This window comes from Macaca thibetana, chromosome 1, assembly GCF_024542745.1.
Source record: "Macaca thibetana thibetana isolate TM-01 chromosome 1, ASM2454274v1, whole genome shotgun sequence".
Classification (NCBI taxonomy): Eukaryota; Metazoa; Chordata; class Mammalia; order Primates; family Cercopithecidae; genus Macaca; species Macaca thibetana.
The window spans coordinates 126,979,362-126,997,726 of record NC_065578.1 but is presented as its reverse complement, the minus strand read 5'-3'; the positions used below and the strand labels follow the sequence as shown (position 1 = coordinate 126,997,726).

The 18,365-nt window shown below is 44.7% G+C and overlaps 1 protein-coding gene across 2 annotated transcripts in view; it reads left to right on the top strand.

Moving 5' to 3' along the window:
- Nucleotides 1–18,365, top strand: part of SHE (Src homology 2 domain containing E) — a 32,679-nt gene that overhangs the window by 8,373 nt on the left and 5,941 nt on the right. Inside the window, exons 3-6 of one of the 2 annotated variants that reach the window (XM_050754475.1) lie at nucleotides 5,357–5,662; nucleotides 7,970–8,126; nucleotides 8,595–8,714; nucleotides 10,317–15,306. In XM_050754475.1, the coding sequence (XP_050610432.1) occupies nucleotides 5,357–5,662; nucleotides 7,970–8,126; nucleotides 8,595–8,714; nucleotides 10,317–10,503 (770 nt within the window). In that variant the 3' untranslated portion in view covers nucleotides 10,504–15,306. Of the gene's footprint in view, nucleotides 1–5,356; nucleotides 5,663–7,969; nucleotides 8,127–8,594; nucleotides 8,715–10,316; nucleotides 15,307–18,365 lie in introns of those variants that run through there. The other variant, XM_050754485.1, reaches the window with a different exon arrangement.

Sequence of the window (18,365 nt, the reverse complement as noted above, 5' to 3'; positions counted from 1 at the left end):
TATAGGGCAATACTTACTGCTAACTACAATTAATTTAATAAAAGAAAATCTTAGTCTTCTGCTAAGACTTTCTTGTTTTTGTGTGAATGGCATAATTACCTGCAGCGAGTTGGGGATTGAGAAGGGAAAATTTTGGGCCCCTATAATGTTTCACACCAACCAACCGCGTGTTTTTAGTAAGTGCAGGTCAGTCCTGAGCTTCAGCCCCAGGCACAAATGAGTGTTTATCTGCTGCCCGTCCCCTGCATTCTGTTGTCTGCTGTGGTAAATGGCCTCTATCGGCAGCCAGGGTGTAGCTTCCTCTTGCCATTTCCTCCTTCTCAGGCTCGTTTCCTCTTGGAGCCAGCTCTGCACGTCAGGGGCTATTCTCCCTGCAGGAAGGGTCGGCTTGCGGCCCCACGATTGTTTCTGTTTCTGTGGCGCCTCAGGTTTGGGGGCAGCCAGGTGTTGGAATGGACTGGAAGGTTACTCCCCTTGAAGGGAGCGGGTGATATGGGGAGGGGAGGCCTGTGCTCAAGCCCTTTCTCCCCCTAATTAAACATTGATTCAAAAGATGATAGCAGTTTGCAGATTTTGCCTAATCCCAGGATCCTGCAAGAAAGCATTCTCAACTCCATGCTTTGTGTATCTCCCAGAACTTTAAGTATGGGGAGACTGTCTATATAGAAGGACCTCATTGCAAAAGTAAAAACTCAAACACGTGTAATAACTCAAGATTCTAATCACTATACATCATTTTATTTTATTTTAGGGGAGGTGGGCTGGAGGGCCTGGTGGGAACACTGCCCGTCTACCCTGTACATCATTTTAATCCAAATGTATTGAAATGTCCTTGTGAGCAGGGCTCCTTCTGTCTTAAGGTTGGAATCACCTCTTTTTCTTCTTAGTTTAGCTGGGGCAGAATTGCAGCGAGGACCTTGGGAAAGGGTTTCCCCAGCCTGTGCCAGATGGTCTCAACTGAGTGTAAACTATGATTAGAAACCTAAAAATTCTATTCTATATTCATCCTTCGAACTCCTTTGTGTTTTCTGCTTCCCTTTTCTTAGTTCTTTAGAAAAGTTCCTTTTAAAAAAATTACAGCCTTGTCTTAATTGAACCAAGAACAGAGTATGTTTTTGTTTCTTGTTTTCCATATCTCCGTTTGGAGTAAGCAATGAAGAAGAAAAGCTGTAGGATTGAGAGTCCAGGAACTCAGGAGATGCAGCTCTGACCTCAGACAACCCCAGATACCTGGCCTGGCCTGGGGGTGGGGGCCAGGGACAGTTCTTCCGACTCCTACATTCTGATGTGGAAGTTGTAGACACAGGCAGTACCTTTCTCCTCAGGATGGGACTAGCAATGACAGATGGGCTCCGGAGCACAAGGAAGCAGGATGGGGACTATGGGCACCCAGGAGGTGTGGAAGTGGTTCTCAGGTTTAGCTGCTCTTTAGAATCACCTGGGGGATTTTTACACTCTGACTCCCACACTGCGCCCCAGACCAATCCAATCCGAACCTCTGGTGGTTAAAGCAGTATGCGTTAAAGCCCCCAGGTGATTTCAATGAGCTGTCCCTGCACAGAATATGAGACAGCTGCTGACAGCCCCTAGTCAGCAGAGAATTATAACCTCAGCCTGTACCTAAGTTTTGCGCTTTTGAATTTGGTGTCCTGATTTTAATAACGTTTCCCTGATTTGTTGCTCTCTTTTTGTTATGGAGGTCTTAATGAGTCAGTGGTATTTCTCCACGGGCCATCCCCATGGCTGTTTTGAAGTTACAGATAGAAAGTCTTTCCACTCTTTGTGTCTGCGGCCCTGCGGTCTCTTAAGCCTCTTCCTCCTCACCTGACCCCTCAGCCTTCTTGGCTGGCACCTCTCCTTCCAGCCACCCTTAACTGAAGGAGTCCCAGATTCTGCCTTTGATCCTCTCTCGTTTTCAATCTGCCCTCCTTTTCTCTTGTGATTGCTTTCATTCTCACAATATGCACAACGATCCATTTGTTAACCCCTTGACATTCATCCAGATCCACACTGTCACCTGCCTGGAGACATTCTACAGCTCCCTCCCCTCCCTCTCCTCCCATCCATCCGTCCAGTCATTATTTAGCACAATGATATGTCCTGCAATAATAAACAAGATATGGTGGTCTCTGCCCTGGCAGACTCCACCAAATTGAAAATACAAATGCATCAACATATAAATGGATGCAGTGGGAGAAGAGCAGGGTGAGAGTGGGTTGGTCCAGCCTTAGCACCTGATCAACTATGTGGGGCATCAGAGAAGAAGGTGGGCAGGAAAGGCTTCTCCAGAGAGGAGAAGATGCTGAGTTAGATTGTAAAGGATTGCAAGATTGCCAGGACACCGGTGGGCTCAAGACAGTGTAGTATGCAGGGAACTGTAGAAGTTCCACTTGGTCAGAGCAAAGCGTTGAATTGTGGAGAGATGGGGCAGGGTAGTGTCAAGAAATTGGGGAGAAAGACAGTGACCTACTCATACAAGCCTCCTATGCCGTTCTGAGTGTTCTTCACTTCTTTTTTTTTTTTTTTTTTGAGACAAAGTCTGGCTCTGTCTCCCAGTCTGGAGTGCAGTGGCGCGATCTCGGCTCACTGCAACCTCCACCTCCTGGGTTCACACGATTCTCCTGCCTCAGCCTCCTGAGTAGCTGGGACTACAGGCGCCTGCCACCACGCCCAGCTAATTTTTTGTATCTTTAGTAGAAACAGGGTTTCACTGTGTTCTCCAGGATGGTCTCGATCTCCTGACCTTGTGATCCGCCCACCTTGGCCTCCCAAAGTGCTGGGATTACAGGCGTGAGCCACCACGCCCAGCCTCTTCACTTCTTAAGTAGACCGTCGGGAGCTTATGAGGTGTTAAGAGGTGAGATGAGATGAGATATCTGCATATAGAAAGTTTCTCCTTGACTATGACCAGGTAGAGGATGGTTTGAAGGCTTCCTGATGGGCGTTTAGAAGAGCCACAAAAATGATGCTTCTGTTGGTGTATGATGTAGACTCTGTATCACCAGCTCTGGTTGTCCAGACTCCAGCCATCTCTAAGTCTACCTGGCAAGGCCCCTTGACCCCAGGCTGCTCACCACCCTGTGCTGCTAGTTCCTTTTCACTGTGGCTGGCTGGCTGGTTAGCTAGCTAGTAGTTGGTTGGTTTGCATCTGGTTTTTTCCATCTATTTTTATGCCCCAGTTCAGACTGTACCTTTCTGATTTACTCTATCCTGTACACCATGGTTAGAGTTATCTTCCAGTGAAACACACATGTAATTGTTATTCCTTGCTAAAAACAAACAAACAAAAAACCTTATAATGGTTTTGTATTACATACACAACCGTCTAAACTTTGTGTCCTTACTTTTAAAATGTCTACATCTTGGCACCTGGCTTGCCTATGCTTCCAGCTGCTTCTCCCACTACCCATTGCCTCTCTCCTTTGTGGCCTTCTGGCCTTTAGACTCATCTCTCAGCTCCTCATTATGGAACAAGACCTCTGTCGTTCCCACCTCCATATCTTCACTCATGCAGCTTCCTCCACTGGAAATGACCTTCTCTATCAAAGTCGACTCATCTTCCATTTCTCTTCCACTTGGAGTCAATCCAAGTGTAGTGGCTAAAGAGTATAGCTTCTAGAGCCCAACTTCCTGCTTCTGAATCCAGGCTTTGGCACTTACTGGTTTAGGCAATTTCCTTAAACTCTTTGTGCTTCAGTTTTCTCTTCTTTAATAAATAATGATATCCCATAATCGCAGAGTGATTGTGAAAGTTACTAGATACTTAGAATAGTGCTTCATACATGTTAAGCCATTGATAAATTTAGCTGCTGAGTTGTTATTACTGGTTTTCCTTGTAACACTTCTTTTACTTTGATTTATCCTGGAGTTATTAGCCGAATACATATTATTTGTGAATGTGTCTGGCTTCCCCCAGTTTATTGAAACTGCATAGGAGTCAAGAATTCTGACTGATGCACATAAACGCTTTAACTCAGTGTATATGCAGCAGTGCTTTGAATATCCAGACAGTCCTTGACTTACTGTGGTTTGACTTACAATTTTCAACCTTTACAGTGGTGCAAAAGTGATATGCATTCAGTAGAAATTGTACTTTGAGTCGCATATAACCATTCTGGTGTTTACTTTCAGCATTCAGTAGATTACATGAGATATTCTTTTTTTTTTTTTTTTTTTTTTTTTTTTTTTTTGAGACAGAGTCTCGCTCTGTCGCCCAGGCTGGAGTGCAGTGGCACAATCTTGACTCACTGCAAGCTCCGCCTCCCGGGTTCACGCCATTCTCCTGCCTCAGCCTCCCGAGTAGCTGGACTACAGGCGCCCGCCACCTCGCCCGGCTAGTTTTTTGTATTCTTTTGAGTAGAGACGGGGTTTCACCGTGTTAGCCAGGATGGTCTCGATCTCCTGACCTCGTGATCCACCCGTCTCGGCCTCCCAAAGTGCTGGGATTACAGGCTTGAGCCACCGCGCCCGGCCAGATTACATGAGATATTCAAAACTTTATTACAAAATGGGCTTTGTGTCAGATAGTTGTGTCCAGCTGTGGGCTAATGTGTTCGTTTAAGGTGGGCTAGGCTAAACCATGATACTGAGTAGATTAGATGTATTAAATGCATTTTTGACTTGCAGTCCATTTTATTACAATTCTTTTATCTGGGCTTCCTGACAAGATAAAAATAACTTGGAAGGTGAGCTATACTCAGAGCAGACACCAGAACCTGGAACTTAAGCAGGTTACCCTGAGGCCACTACTTACAAACTGCAAGTGGCACCCCAGAGGTGTGCTTGTCTTCAGATGTAATCTCCCACCTTAAAAGTAGATCCCAGCCGGCACGGTGGCTCATGCCTGTAATCCCAGCACTTTGGAAGACCAAGGTGGGCGGATCATGAAATCAGATCGAGACCATCCTGCCTAACACAGTGAAACCCCATCTCTACTAAAAATACAAAAAAAGAAAAAAAAAATTAGCCGGGCGTGGTGGCAGGCGCCTGTAGTCCCAGCTGCTCGGGAGGCTGAGGCAGGAGAATGGCCTGAACCCAGGAGGCGGAGGTTGCGGTGAGCCGAGATCTCACCAATGCACTCCAGCCTGGGCGACAGAGCAGGACTCTGTCTCATAGGAGAAAAAAAAGGTGGATCCCATTATCTGACTCAGGCAGCTGGAGGGAAGAAGTTGTAGGCACCTTCGTTTTGCTTTTGTAACACAGCTGAGAAGTAATCAGCCCATCAGGGAACAATCTTGGAGTTATCTGCCACCTTCAGACAGACAGACAGACAGAGGTGCTGAGGTAATTGGGTTAATGACCAGGCTTTTATGGCACCTTTGCTTTCAAAGCATTGTGTATGGTGTGTGTTTTTCAGAAATTAGACGACGGGGTTCCAAAGATCCCCTGGTGAAGGCTCTCCAGCTGCTTGACAGTCCCTGTGAACCTGCAGAGGGTGGCCTGAAGTCAGAGACCTTGGCCAAAAGACGGAGTTCCAAGGACCTCCTGGGGAAGCCGCCACAGCTGTACGACACTCCCTACGAGCCTGCAGAAGGGGGGCCCAGGGCAGAGGGGAAGGCACGGCCCCCTGACAGCCGGCTGCCCGAGAACGACGAGCGGCCCGCGGCTGAGTATGAGCAGCCGTGGGAGTGGAAGAAGGAGCAGATCGTGCGGGCTCTGTCAGGTGAGGGCGCCAGGCCAGGCCCGCCCCAGTGTGACTTCAGGCTTCCAGCCACCGCACCGGCCCGGCATTTGTTTTTTTCCTTGTGGGTACCTTTATATTCCTTTCTCTTCTCAGTGTGCAGCTGTTTTGGAAATGCCTGAAATGACCATTGGAAGAACACACCTGGCTGGGTGGGTGGCTTGTGCCTGTAGTCCAAGTCACTTTGGGAGGGCGAGGCAGGTGGATCACTTGACCCCAGGAGTTCAAGACCAGCCTGGCCAACATGGCGAAACTCCATCTCTACTAAAAACACAAAAATGAGCTGGGCCTGGTGGCGGGCACCTATAATCCCAGGTACTGGGCAGGCTGAGACAGGAGAATCGCTTGAACCCAAGAGGTAGGGAGGTTGCAGTGAGCCAAGATCACGCCAGTGCACTCCAGCCTGGGCGACAGAGCAAGATTCTGACTCAAAAATAATAATAATACAAAAGTATAACCAGGCCGGGCGTGGTGGCTCATGCCTGTAATCCTAGCACTTTGGGAGGCCAAGGTGGGCGGATCACTAGGTCAAGAGATGGAGACCATCCTGCCAACATGGTGAAACCCCATCTGTACTAGAAACACAAAAGTTAGCTGGGTGTTGTGGCACACACCTGTAGTCCCAGCTACAGCTCGAGAGGCTAAGACAGGAGAATTGCTTGAACCCGGGAGGTGGAGGTTGCAGTGAGCTGAGATCTCCCCACTGAACTCCAGCCTGGGTGACAGAGCGAGACTCCGTCTCAAAAAAAAAAAAAGTATAACCAATGTGAAGGGAGAAGGTAATATATTTGATAGCAAGCATTTGGGTCAGTTTTTGTCTTTTTTCTTGTTTTTTGAGACAGGGTCTCACTCTGTCACCCAGGCTGGAGTGCGTTGGTGCAATCATGGCTCACTGCATCCTCAACCTCCTAAGCTCAGGCAGTCCTCTCACCTCAGCCCCCCAAAGAGCTGGGACTACAGGTGTGCACCACCACTCCCGGATTTTTCTTTAATTTTTTAGAGATGGGATCTCACTATGCTGCCCAGGTGGGTCTTGAACTCCTGAGCTCAAGTGTTCCTCTCACCTCAGCCTCCCAAAGTGCTGGGATTACAGGCAAGAGCTACCATGCCCAGCCTGGAGTCAGTTTCATTTGATTTGAGTCGCCTTCTCAGGTACCTGCTCATCTCTCAGTCCTGTACCATTCTGTCCAGCCTAGGTGTCATGGCATCTCAGATGTATTATTTGGTAGTCTCTTTCTGTTTCTGAGTTGTCTTTTCTTTTTGCTTTATTATTTCTTTTTTTTTTTTTTTTTTTTGAGACGGAGTCTCGCTCTGTCGCCCAGGCTGGAGTGCAGTGGCGCGATCTCGGCTCACTGCAAGCTCCGCCTCCCGGGTTCATGCCATTCTCCTGCCTCAGCCTCCCGAGTAGCTGGGACTACAGGCACCCACAACCGCGCCCAGCTAATTTTTTGTATTTTTAGTAGAGACGGGGTTTCACCGTGGTCTCGATCTCCTGACCTTGTGAACCGCCCGCCTCGGCCTCCCAAAGTGCTGGGATTACAGGCGTGAGCCACCGCGCCCGGCCTTTGCTTTATTATTTCATATTAAAAACTGTTGGTTTGGTTTTATAGGATGGTACACATTCTTGCAAGGATTCAACCTGTAACTATGTTTAATCTTTTGTTCTAAACATAGCAAAACGACAAGTAGTTTGACTTTTTTTTTTTTTTTTTGAGACAGAGTCTCACTCTGTTGCCAGGCTGGAGTGCAGTGGCGCCATCTTGGCTCACTGCAACCTCTGCCTCCCAGGTTCAAGTGATTCTCCTGCCTCAGTCTCCCAATAATTGGCACTACAGGCACGTGCCGCCACGCCCAGCTAATTTTTGTATTTTTAGTAGAGACGGGGTTTCACCAGATTAGCCAGGATAGTCTTGACCTTGTGATCCGCCTGCTTTGGACTCATGAAGTGCTGGGATTACAGGCATGAGCCACCGTGCCTGGCCGCAAAACCACAAGTTTTTTGAAAGTCCTTGTTGAAATATATTAAAGTGGTTTCCTCTCATAATCTAAAACTGTTTTATACTGATGAATATTTTACAGAAAAAGTGTCTGTATGTGGGATGCTAGCAGTGTGATAAGATATCAAAGACAGCAGGAGCTCAGCTAGCCAGGGTAATTTGCAGTATATTATAGTTAAAGGGGGAAAATGCTTATTTCCTGAGCCAAGGCAAGCAAAGAGGATTTTTTTCCTTTGGAGTTTACATGGATCACCCCAGTGGCCTGCGATGTTAAATGGAGTCTTTCTTCCAGTCCAGTTTGAAGGAGCTGAGCGACCTTCCGTCAGGGAGGAGACAGTGAGGCAGCACCACCGGCAGAAGAGCTGGACCCAGAAGATCCTGAAGCCAGCCCTCTCGGACCACAGTGAGGGGGAGAAAGTGGACCCGGGCCTGCCCCTGGAGAAGCAGCCGTGAGTCTCCTCCTCAGACCCTTGTAACAGACAATAGCTGGGAGCTTACTGACAGATTTGTATCAGGGAGCACACTGGCCAATTTCACATGATTATTTTTGTTAATGAATAGTTGCCTAGATGGGGCTTTTAATGAAAACCCATCTTCAAAGCCCACTGCATTGTGCAAAATGGAAAGTGCACTGCATCTCAACAAGCTCATTGTAAATCTTATTCTTCTGTAGAGAGTGAAAACTGTTGAAATGACACTAGCGCCGTTAACTCACTCTTGTATGATTGATAGGCTTTGTGATCCGGGATCACCCAGATCTGCATTTTGTCTGTTCTGAATGTGAAGCAGGATCTAGTTCAGGCTGTTGCATCTCTGCCAGAAGTTCATTTCAAACAACGCTTTATGGAACGATGCCCAGTCTGGATTTGTATTTTGACACTCATGGTGCCTTCCCCTCTTCCACCCCCATTTTTCAGCTGGTATCATGGTGCCATCAGCCGTGCTGAGGCTGAGAGTCGACTACAGCCCTGCAAAGAAGCTGGTTACCTGGTTCGAAATAGTGAATCAGGGAACAGCAGGTACTCCATTGCCCTAAAGTAAGTAAGCCCCATGGCTTTCCTCATCTCCAAGGGGAAGGAACACTGTGTGACAGTCTTCTAGTCAAAAAAGACATACTGTGAAGGTGGTTCACAGGAGTGTGCATTGCAGAAAATAAGAGGCATTTGTTTGGACAATGGAACATGAGACACTCGGATGAGAATGCAAAATTGGTATTGGGTAAATGCCTCTATTATCTATTATGATAATGAAGGTCTTATTGCATTATCTTTGTGCATTAGTCAATTTGTACCTTACATTACCTAATCTGGAGTAGGTCCTCTCAGTAGAGAAATAATTCCTGATGAAAAGAATTATTTATAACAGGTAGTACAGTCATTTTTCTTTTATTGCCTAGTATTGGGGACTTTAATAAATAAAGATCCCCAATGATTGTCAAAATGCCAACTGCAATTTTGACACCAGTTTCTTCTGGTAAAGAAGGAAATACTAACTTGCTTGTTGCTCCCCCTGTCTGATCGTACACAGAAAATTCACTTTTGCCTGGTAGGCCTGGTGGAGTGTGTATGATGGAAATTCTCACTGCTCTGTGAGTTCAGTGGCCCTATATTGGAGGATCATTGTCAAGAGCTCTAACAGCACTTCCTTCCTGAGGAAGCTGAGCCCCTGCAGCTGAAACAATCAGGCTGGAGAAGAACAGAGTGGGGCGGGGGAGTTGAGCAATATGGCTCAGAAAATGGGATAGGCCACCAGATATACAATACCAGGAATAGCTCGACTGTGTTCCTGAAATTGGTGCTTGTGGATTAAATCTTTGAGCTTTCTGTGCCAGCTTTCATTTTATACAACCAGGAATGGTCTTTCCAGATGCGAGGGGAGGAAATGGTTATTATTATTATTTATGTGTCCCTTTTGGGAAAAAAAGGGAAGAAGAACCCTTACATATGTCCTTTTAGCTGTGGTGAGAAGGATGAGGTTTTTTGTTTTTTTGTTTTTTTGTTTTTTTGTTTTTTGAGGTTGAGTCTGACTGTTGCCTAGGCCAGAATGCAGTGGCATAATCTCGGCTCACTACAACCTTTGCCTCCTGGGTTCAAGTGATTCTCCTGCCTCAGCCTCCCAAGTAGCTGGGATTACAGGTGCCTGCCACCACACCTGGCTAATTTTTTTGTATTTTTTAGTAGAGATGAGGTTTTACCATATTGGCCAGGCTGGACTTGAACTCCTGACCTCAAGTCATCTGCCCACTTCGGCCTCCCACAGTGCTGGGATTACAGGCCTGAGCCACCATGCCCAGCCGAGGATGAGTTTCTATCTCACCTTAGTAGCCTCGTGCTTGGGCGTAAGCATGGGTTTTGCAATTTGAGGGCTAGAAGGGACTTGGCATTCTTTTTAATTGTTTTCTTTGTTCCAGTACCTGATGACTCATATGTAATAAGGATAAACCACTCAAGGATTACATGCATTTAGATTGAAATTTCTGAGAGCTCCACTAGAGTGTCAGATGCATTTCTATGTGTGTAGAACCATTCCGGGAATGGATGAGAACCTACCAACTTAGTGTGAATCTGGCTGCAATTGTTTCCAGTGGGGAGGGATCCTCTGCCCACTCATTCATGTCTCCTCCTTGATTTTTATTCTAGGACTAGTCAAGGATGTGTCCACATCATAGTGGCTCAGACCAAAGACAACAAATACACACTGAATCAGACAAGCGCTGTGTTTGACAGCATCCCTGAAGTGGTACACTATTATTCCAATGAAAAGTTGCCTTTCAAAGGGGCAGAACACATGACTTTACTCTACCCCGTGCACAGCAAGCTTCACTAAGGTTCAGCCACTGCAAGCCCTGGGCCTCTGGCACCTGCAAGGGCACCATCAGCGCACAACCAGCATCTCAGAGGACAAGGCTGGACTAGCAATTGCTAGAAAATGGGAGTCTTCCTTGAAAAGTCGGAGTCTTTTGTTTTGTTTGAGACGAAGTCTCGCTGTGTCGCCTAGGCTGGAGTGCAATGGCGCAGTCTTGGCTCACTGCAACCTCTGACTGCTGGGTTCAAGCCATTCTCCTGCCTCAGCCTCCCAAGTAGCTAGGACTATTAAGTGCGCGCCACCACTCCTGGCTAATTTTTTGTTTTGTATTTTTAGTAGAGACGGGGTTTCACCATATTGGTCAGGCTGGTCTTAAACTCCTGACCTCAAATGATCCACCCACCTCAGCCTCCCAAAGTGCTGAGATTACAGGCATGAGCCACCGCACCTGGCCAAGTCTTTGGTCTTAAAGTGATTCCATGACACTTTGTTTCTGACCTGTCCCTTGTTTCCTTGCTAAGTAGTTCTACAATAAGAAATCATGATTTAGCTGTTGCCTCCAGCTTGAGTTTGGTGTTCTTTTTATGGTGTGACCCTCAGGAAAGTTAAGTCAAGAGTTCAGGAGCATCAGAGTTCTCCAGAAATGTGCCTACTTACTACCTGGAATACCTGGTCTCTAAACAAACCAACAGAAAATCCACGTGGCTTTTTCACACGATGGTGCGGACTGGAAGAGTATGTTATATCGGACTCATTATTGGGGAAATAAATGAGCAGTAGAAAATGTGAATGACGGGCAAGAAGGTTGTATTTCTCCCTCAGAAGTCCTAATTCAGCTCTAGAGTTCATGGAAATTCACAACTTCAGAGTGTGGCCTAAGGATTATTTTGTTGGTCAGCCTTTCCAAGAAAGTGTGTGTTCTCTCAATCTCTATGGATTTTCTCATTTTTTAGCAAATCAATGAGATAAGCATAAATAGGAAGATACCCCAGGTTTACGTATCACCAATATTGTTAGGCATTGGCATCATTATTAGAATTCTGAATTATAGAATAAAAGGTACAACAAAGATTGCATTTCTGAATTTTAAAATTCTGGAAATTTGCAAAGCTCCACAACTGTTTTGTTACTGAATTCATTATGTATAACTTCTGTGTCTTTTGTTTCATCATCATTGGGCATTTTAGTTGCTATGGAATAATTTTTAATTTTTGTCTCTAAAATTAGATTTGCTTTGTGTTTGTAGTAAATTTTTTAAAAATATAACCCTGAAATCTGATTGTACGAACTGGGTCTCTAAAGCCCACAAAGATTCTCTCATTCTGTACTGAACAGACTGCCTTGTCCTTTACAGAAGTGTTTGAAAAGACCTGGAGGTTTTCTCTTAAATACCGTTACTTAAGATTCATAGTATTAGAATCTTTATGATTTATCATGAGCTTATATCACCGGTTTATTTACTGTGAAAAGAAACCATGGGAATGGCATACTGTGAGAAGAGTACTATGGTGAGTGGCTCCAGAATTAAAATTCAGCAGATGTGTCTGTATTCTGGGGTTGGTCAGTTGGGTCTCAAAACTGCCCCATATGCAAATGTACTGACTGTCATCAATCAAAAGTTAACCTTTGTAGCTTATAAATACACACAAAATGTTGATTTGGTTAATTTTTTAGGAAAATATACCTTTCTAGTTATTAGTTATATTTAACTATAAGATTTAGAGGTTAGTAAATTTTTGCTGCTTTATTCAGATAAGATCTCAGCCAAAAGGTTGTGTGATCTTTGATTTTAAAAATTTAAGAGGAACTTTTCTTCACTGGAACACAGTGATTTTATTAATAAAGAATGTAGGCTGGGTGTGGTGGCTCATGCCTGTAGTCCCAACAATTTGGGAGGCTGAGGCAGGCAGATCACCTGAGGTCAGGAGTTCTGACACCAGCCTGGCCAACATGGCAAAACCCCACCTCTACAAAAAATACAAAAATTAGGCCAGGCACGGTGGCTCACACCTGTAATCCTAGCACTTTGGGAGGCCCAAGCAGGAAGATCATTTGAGGTCAGGAGTTTGAGACCAGCCTGGCCAGCATGGTGAAACCCCGTCTCTACTAAAAACACAAAAATTAGCTGGGCATGGTGGTGGGCACCTGTAGTCCCAGCTACTTGGGAGGCTGAGACATGAGAATCACTTGAGGCACGAGAATCACTTGAGCCCAGGAGGTAGAGGTTGCAGTGAGCCAAGATCACGCCACTGCACTCCAGCCTGGATGACAAGAGTGAAACTCCATCTCGGGAAAAAAAAAATTAGCCTGGCCTGGTGGTGGATGCCTGTGGTTCCAGTTCAGGAGGCTGAGGTAGATGGATCACCTGAGCCCAGAAGGTCAAGGCTGCAGCGAGCCGTGATCGCACCACTGCACTCCAGCCTGAGTGACAGAGTTGAGACCGTGTCTCAACAAGCAACCAACCAACCAAAAGGAATGTTTTTTTCAGATACTGATAGAATGTTTTAAATGTGTATTGGTTCATTTACTATATCTTTAAGATTTTAAAAGGTTTTTTCAGCATCCATTCAACAAATATTTATTATCTTTTTTATACAAATTATTCATTGTGTTAAACTTATTTTTAGTTTAACATTCTAGAAATGAAACCTTTTAACCTTATTCTACAAAGGGAATACAGCAGTTATTCTAATTTTAATAAATGCTAAAAGCTTTATACAATTTTTCTTTGTGCACTAAATGATTTTTGGCCCATACCCAGCAACTGTGATGAATGTATAATGAAGTAACATTTTGAAAACAGGCCAGATACATTAAGTATTTATTGAGCTTCTATCATATGCCCAGGATTGTGCTGCTTCTATACTGTTTCTCTGTGACAAGTCATACTATATTCTTTATAGAATTAAAAGTAGAGGAGAGGCAGGGTTTATATATTGTCCAGTTGCTTTACAGTTGTACAGGAGGTTATAAGAAGAAATACAGTAAATTAGTGGGAAGTGGGAGGTGGGGGGGTTAGTGAGCTACTGTTTTGTTCTTGAGGTTGTGACACAGGCTGACAAAAGCCAGGGAGTTCACAGCTGTGTGGTGGCACAAAGTTCCATATGTTCTAAAAACAATTAGGCCCAGCAGGGTGTCCCTAATGGCTTCCTTGTTAAGCCTCCCTGGCCAGCTGATCTGAAGCTCTGTGACATGTTCTCTGAGCTCAGAATGCTTTGGCTTTTTGTCATTTTGTCTTGAGACAAGTATTTTCCTGTAGTCCTCATTGCTTTGAGTTACTCCATCTCCCAGGATATTCTCTCGTGAGAAGAATGTCTTTTAGTGAATTTGCCTTGAATTTAGCATTCGTAGAGCTGTGTCAGTGTTGTTCTTGCTCACACCTCTTTTAAAAAATACTCTGCTTGTGATGACTGGGCAAGTTCATTGGGTTAGTTTCAGGCCTGTAAGAATAGAGAGTAAAGGACCTTGTTATTTACTTTGATGCCATAGTTGTATCTATCAGGATGGCCTGCAAACCACTGGCCTTGTGTGTATTTAAGCTAGGAATAAAATAATGGAGAAATGTTAATATGTCTACCAAAAGGTAAATATTGATATACCTACTCTCTGTTGGGGGCAGAAGTGTCATTTCAAGTTATTCAAAGCACTTTCTTAAGCATTTTAGAAAGCCTTTATTCTTTGCTGTTGGAAGTCTCCGTACTTTGCAGAATTGGTATTTGTGTACTAGCCTCTGCCACAGGATGGGGAGGTGGGCAGGTAGTTGATAAGGCAGCCAGGAGTTTTTGAGGCGGGTGGGAAATTGTCCTAATTTGTTAATTGGATTATGTAACTCTGTTACTAGTCTGTTATTGGCTGTTATTATTGGACGCATCTTGATACTCAGAACAACTGTGAGGCATTCTTCAGTTGCTTGTGAAGTGGGGTTAGTTTCTGTTCTATCAGATGCCCTTTTTCAGTCAAAGGTTAGCTCCTTGTTTCTGCCTCCTTCCAGGGTCCAGGGAGTGCAGTGATGTCGCTTTCATTTCCCTTCCCTGCACACCCTTGACACTCAGCAGGATTGCACTGAAACCCTTCTCAGATCTCTTGTTCATTAGTTGTCTCCTATTTTTCCATAACAAGCACTGGTTTGGCCTTATGACCTGGTTAGAATCGCTCTTCTGTATTCTCCTTTCTAATTTTTGTACTCCACCGACTTGGACTTAGATAAACTTGGCCTGCTGTGCAGTGGGCCTTCTCTTCAACTTACCCTCCTTCACCACTGACCCTGTGTGAAGAAAGATGGTGCGTTACTGCCATCTAGTGGAAAAAGAGAAAACTGCAGTTGGGAAAAGCAGCTATGCATTTAAGGGTAGGGCTTTCTGAAGGATTTCTGACACAGTCCAGAAAGGGGAAAATGATGACACAGCAGTTGCCATCTTGAAAAATGCCCTTTCCTGCAGAAAGGGTGCTTTTAAGCCTGATACAACTATCACAAGGTCCCTGGACTAGGGCTGGATCGTGTAATTTAGAATCTCAAATTGTATTTTAATTAATATGCTGGCAACAGAATCATTGAGACAGGCATCTCATTTTGTCAAGTTCTTAGCCATTCAGTTTGTCAGGGGCTTTAATATTTTAGATATCAACTAATACATAGTTTCAACTTTTAAAAATATTTGAAGATTGTATGTAATATAGGTGCCTATCTGTAGTGCCTTAGTAATTTATATCAGAAATGTTTTATAAAATTTCTGGTTGTATTGCAGTAGCCAATACAGGCTTCATGCCCTCCTGAAGATGGTTTCCTCTGAAATGTAACTTTAAATAAACATTATTCCAAGAAAACTACAGTGGTTTTGCTTAATTCAGTTAGCTCTGAGAATCATCTTCCTTCAGAAAAAGACTTCCCATGGTAAGAGCTACAGCAGAGTTTCATTTGCAGTCACCATTAATGAAATATAGAAACACCATGATGGAACATAACCAGCAGAATTCGATCTTTTCTTTCCTCTTTCACATTTAGAGTCCTTCTATTATGTTTTTCTTCCCAAGTAAAATAGTAATACAGGGATGTTTTACTCCCATTTCCTTGGCCCATTTCTTCCTGAGTCGAAAGTGCACTGGTTCTCATCCCTCTCTAGATAGAAGATTTGGGTTCTGCTTCTGTTTTTATCAGTTTGTTATTAATACAAATGCCCCATGCCATCTGTGGGATGCTCTAAGTCTGTTGCAAAGTTCAAAACCCTATTTTTAAAAAGATTCTACCAGGTGATTTGGATACACAGCCAATGGTGGAGAAGCCCCGTTGGAAGCTCCTATTTGGAAATGCACAAATAAATTCACGTGAGGTCCTAGAAGGGCATACTGTAGAGTCTGCTGTCAAAAAGTTTTCCCCTGAAAATTCCTGTTTAGCATGGTATCAAGTTTTTAACTTCCATTAAACATTTATGTAAGTTGCCACCAGGTGGAACAAGTGCCTATTGTTTTTTCCCCATCTGTGTTTAAGAGAAGAGGAAGTTCACATTAAGCAATGCTGCTGCCAACCAGCACCCGAGCAATTGAGAGTAATGGTTTTCAGAATTCAGATTGAACACATGTTTACAAGCACCCAGGGTTTGGGTGTTGAATGTTGGATTCTGACCCTGTGAAAGGCCAAGATGTAAGTCGTGAGAATAGACTCTCTCCGCACCAGGTGTGCTGCTGGACAAATGCTTTTCATCATAACAGCGTCTCATTTTAACCTGCCACAACTCAGCCAGGTGGGAAGTTGGTTTTTCACATAAAGACACGGGTGCTTAGAATGATGAAATGACTTGTCCTGGGTCAGTCATAGAGTAAGTGGTAGAGCCCAGATTGTGGCCCAGGTCTCACTCTAGAGTGACTTTTTTGGTTTTTTGGTTTTTTGGGGGTTTTTTTGCACTTTTTATGGTTTCATTTAAAAACAAAACATACACTGAGCTGTCTATTCATTTTCTTCACTGCACAGCCTGGCCTTGGGAGTGGTGACTGGTGGCCCACGGGGCTGCTCGCTCCACAATGGCCTGTGGTTCTGGAGGAAACATTGTGAGCAATCTCAGCTCAGTATAATTTGTTGCACATCAGCAGCACTTCACTTCCAGCTCCTTGACCTTGTAGATCAGGAATTTCTGGAGGCCACTGGGCAGCATGTGCTTCGTTATCTTGCTAATCCCGTAACTGATGCTGGCAATACAGGGGAGTATCATTCAGCCTCAACAAGGAAGTGAATCCTGACACAGCCTACAGCATGGATGAACCATGAGACCATTATGCTGAGTGAAACCAGTCAGTCACAAAAAAGACAAATGCTATATGATTCCACTTACATGAGGTACCCAGTCAAATTCATAGAAAGTAGCGGGGAAAAAGGAAATGGGGAGTTGTTGTTTAATGAGTGCAGAGTTTCTTTTCTTTTCTTTTCTTTTCTTTTTTTTTTTTTTTTTTTGAGGCAGGATCTAGCTCTGTCGCCCGTGCTGGAGTGCAGTGGCGCAATCTCAACTTACTGCAACCTCCACCTCCCGGGTTCAAGCAGTTCTACTGCCTCAGCCTCCCAAGCACTACAGGCATGCACCACAATGCCCAGCTAATTTTTGTATTGTTAGTAGAGACAGGGTTTCACCATGTTGGCCAGGCTAGTCTCAAACTCGTGACCTCATGTGATCCACCTGCCTTGGCCTCCCAAAGTGCTGAGATTATAGGCACGAGCCACCACGTCCAGCCCAGAGTTTCTGCGTGAAATAATTATAAAAGTCCTGGAGATTGGTTGCACAACAATATGAATGTAGTTATTCATAACACTGCTGAATTGCACACTTAGAAATGGTTAACATAGGCCAAGCGTAGTGGCTCGTGCCTGTAATCCTAGGGCTTTGGGCCAAAGTAGGCGGACCACTTGAGCCCAGGAGTTCCAGACCAGCCCAGGCAACATAGTGAAACCCCATCTCTTATTTAAAAAATTAGGTTTGGGAGGCCGAGACGGGCGGATCACGAGGTCAGGAGATCAAGACCATCCTGGCTAACACGGTGAAACCCCGTCTCTACTAAAAAATACAAAAAACTAGCCGGGCGAAGTGGCGGGCGCCTGTAGTCCCAGCTACTTGGGAGGCTGAGGCAGGAGAATGGCGTGAACCCGGGAGGCGGAGCTTGCAGTGAGCTGAGATCCGGCCACTGCACTCCAGCCTGGGCGACAGAGCATGACTCCGTCTCAAAAAAAAAAAAAAAAAAAAAAAAAAAAAAAAAAATTAGGTGGTTAAGATGGTAAATTTTATGTTAATGCGTTTGTTACCACACACACACACACACAGAAATGCCAGTCTATTATCTTACAATGGAAATGCATCTAGCAGACTGCACGTTCAGGTCACCTGTGTGATCAATGTGCTCTCTACCCATAGAGGGGCCACATGGATTCAGAGCAAGGGAAATAGGAATTGCGTTTTCGGTATCCACCTCCACCTCCAGGACAATCCTCTGCTGGGTCTGGCAAGTTGTGTGCATGGGCCTAGGCAGCCTTTCCCCTGCTTGGGAGAGGCTCTGCCTGTAGAACTGGGTAGTGTGAAGTCTTCAGGTCATTTAAGCTCTGATAAGCATACCTTGAGGAGATTCAGTCTGAGGCATGAGGTTATCATTTCCAGAATCCACAGGTAGCACCAGAATTACTTCCCCTTTGTGAATCATGTAGTATGAATCACCGTAATATCTTGATTCAAATTTAAAATACTTCCTACATGACATTTTTAAATGGTTGCCTTCTAATTTATGTGCATAAATAAACAGGTTTACTAATTTGGATTGAGGGAAAGATAAATTATTACTTGATGAGCACATAAAAGCCAATTTGTTGATCAAGCTATCAACCAGCATGTTGGTAAGAAACATATTTTACT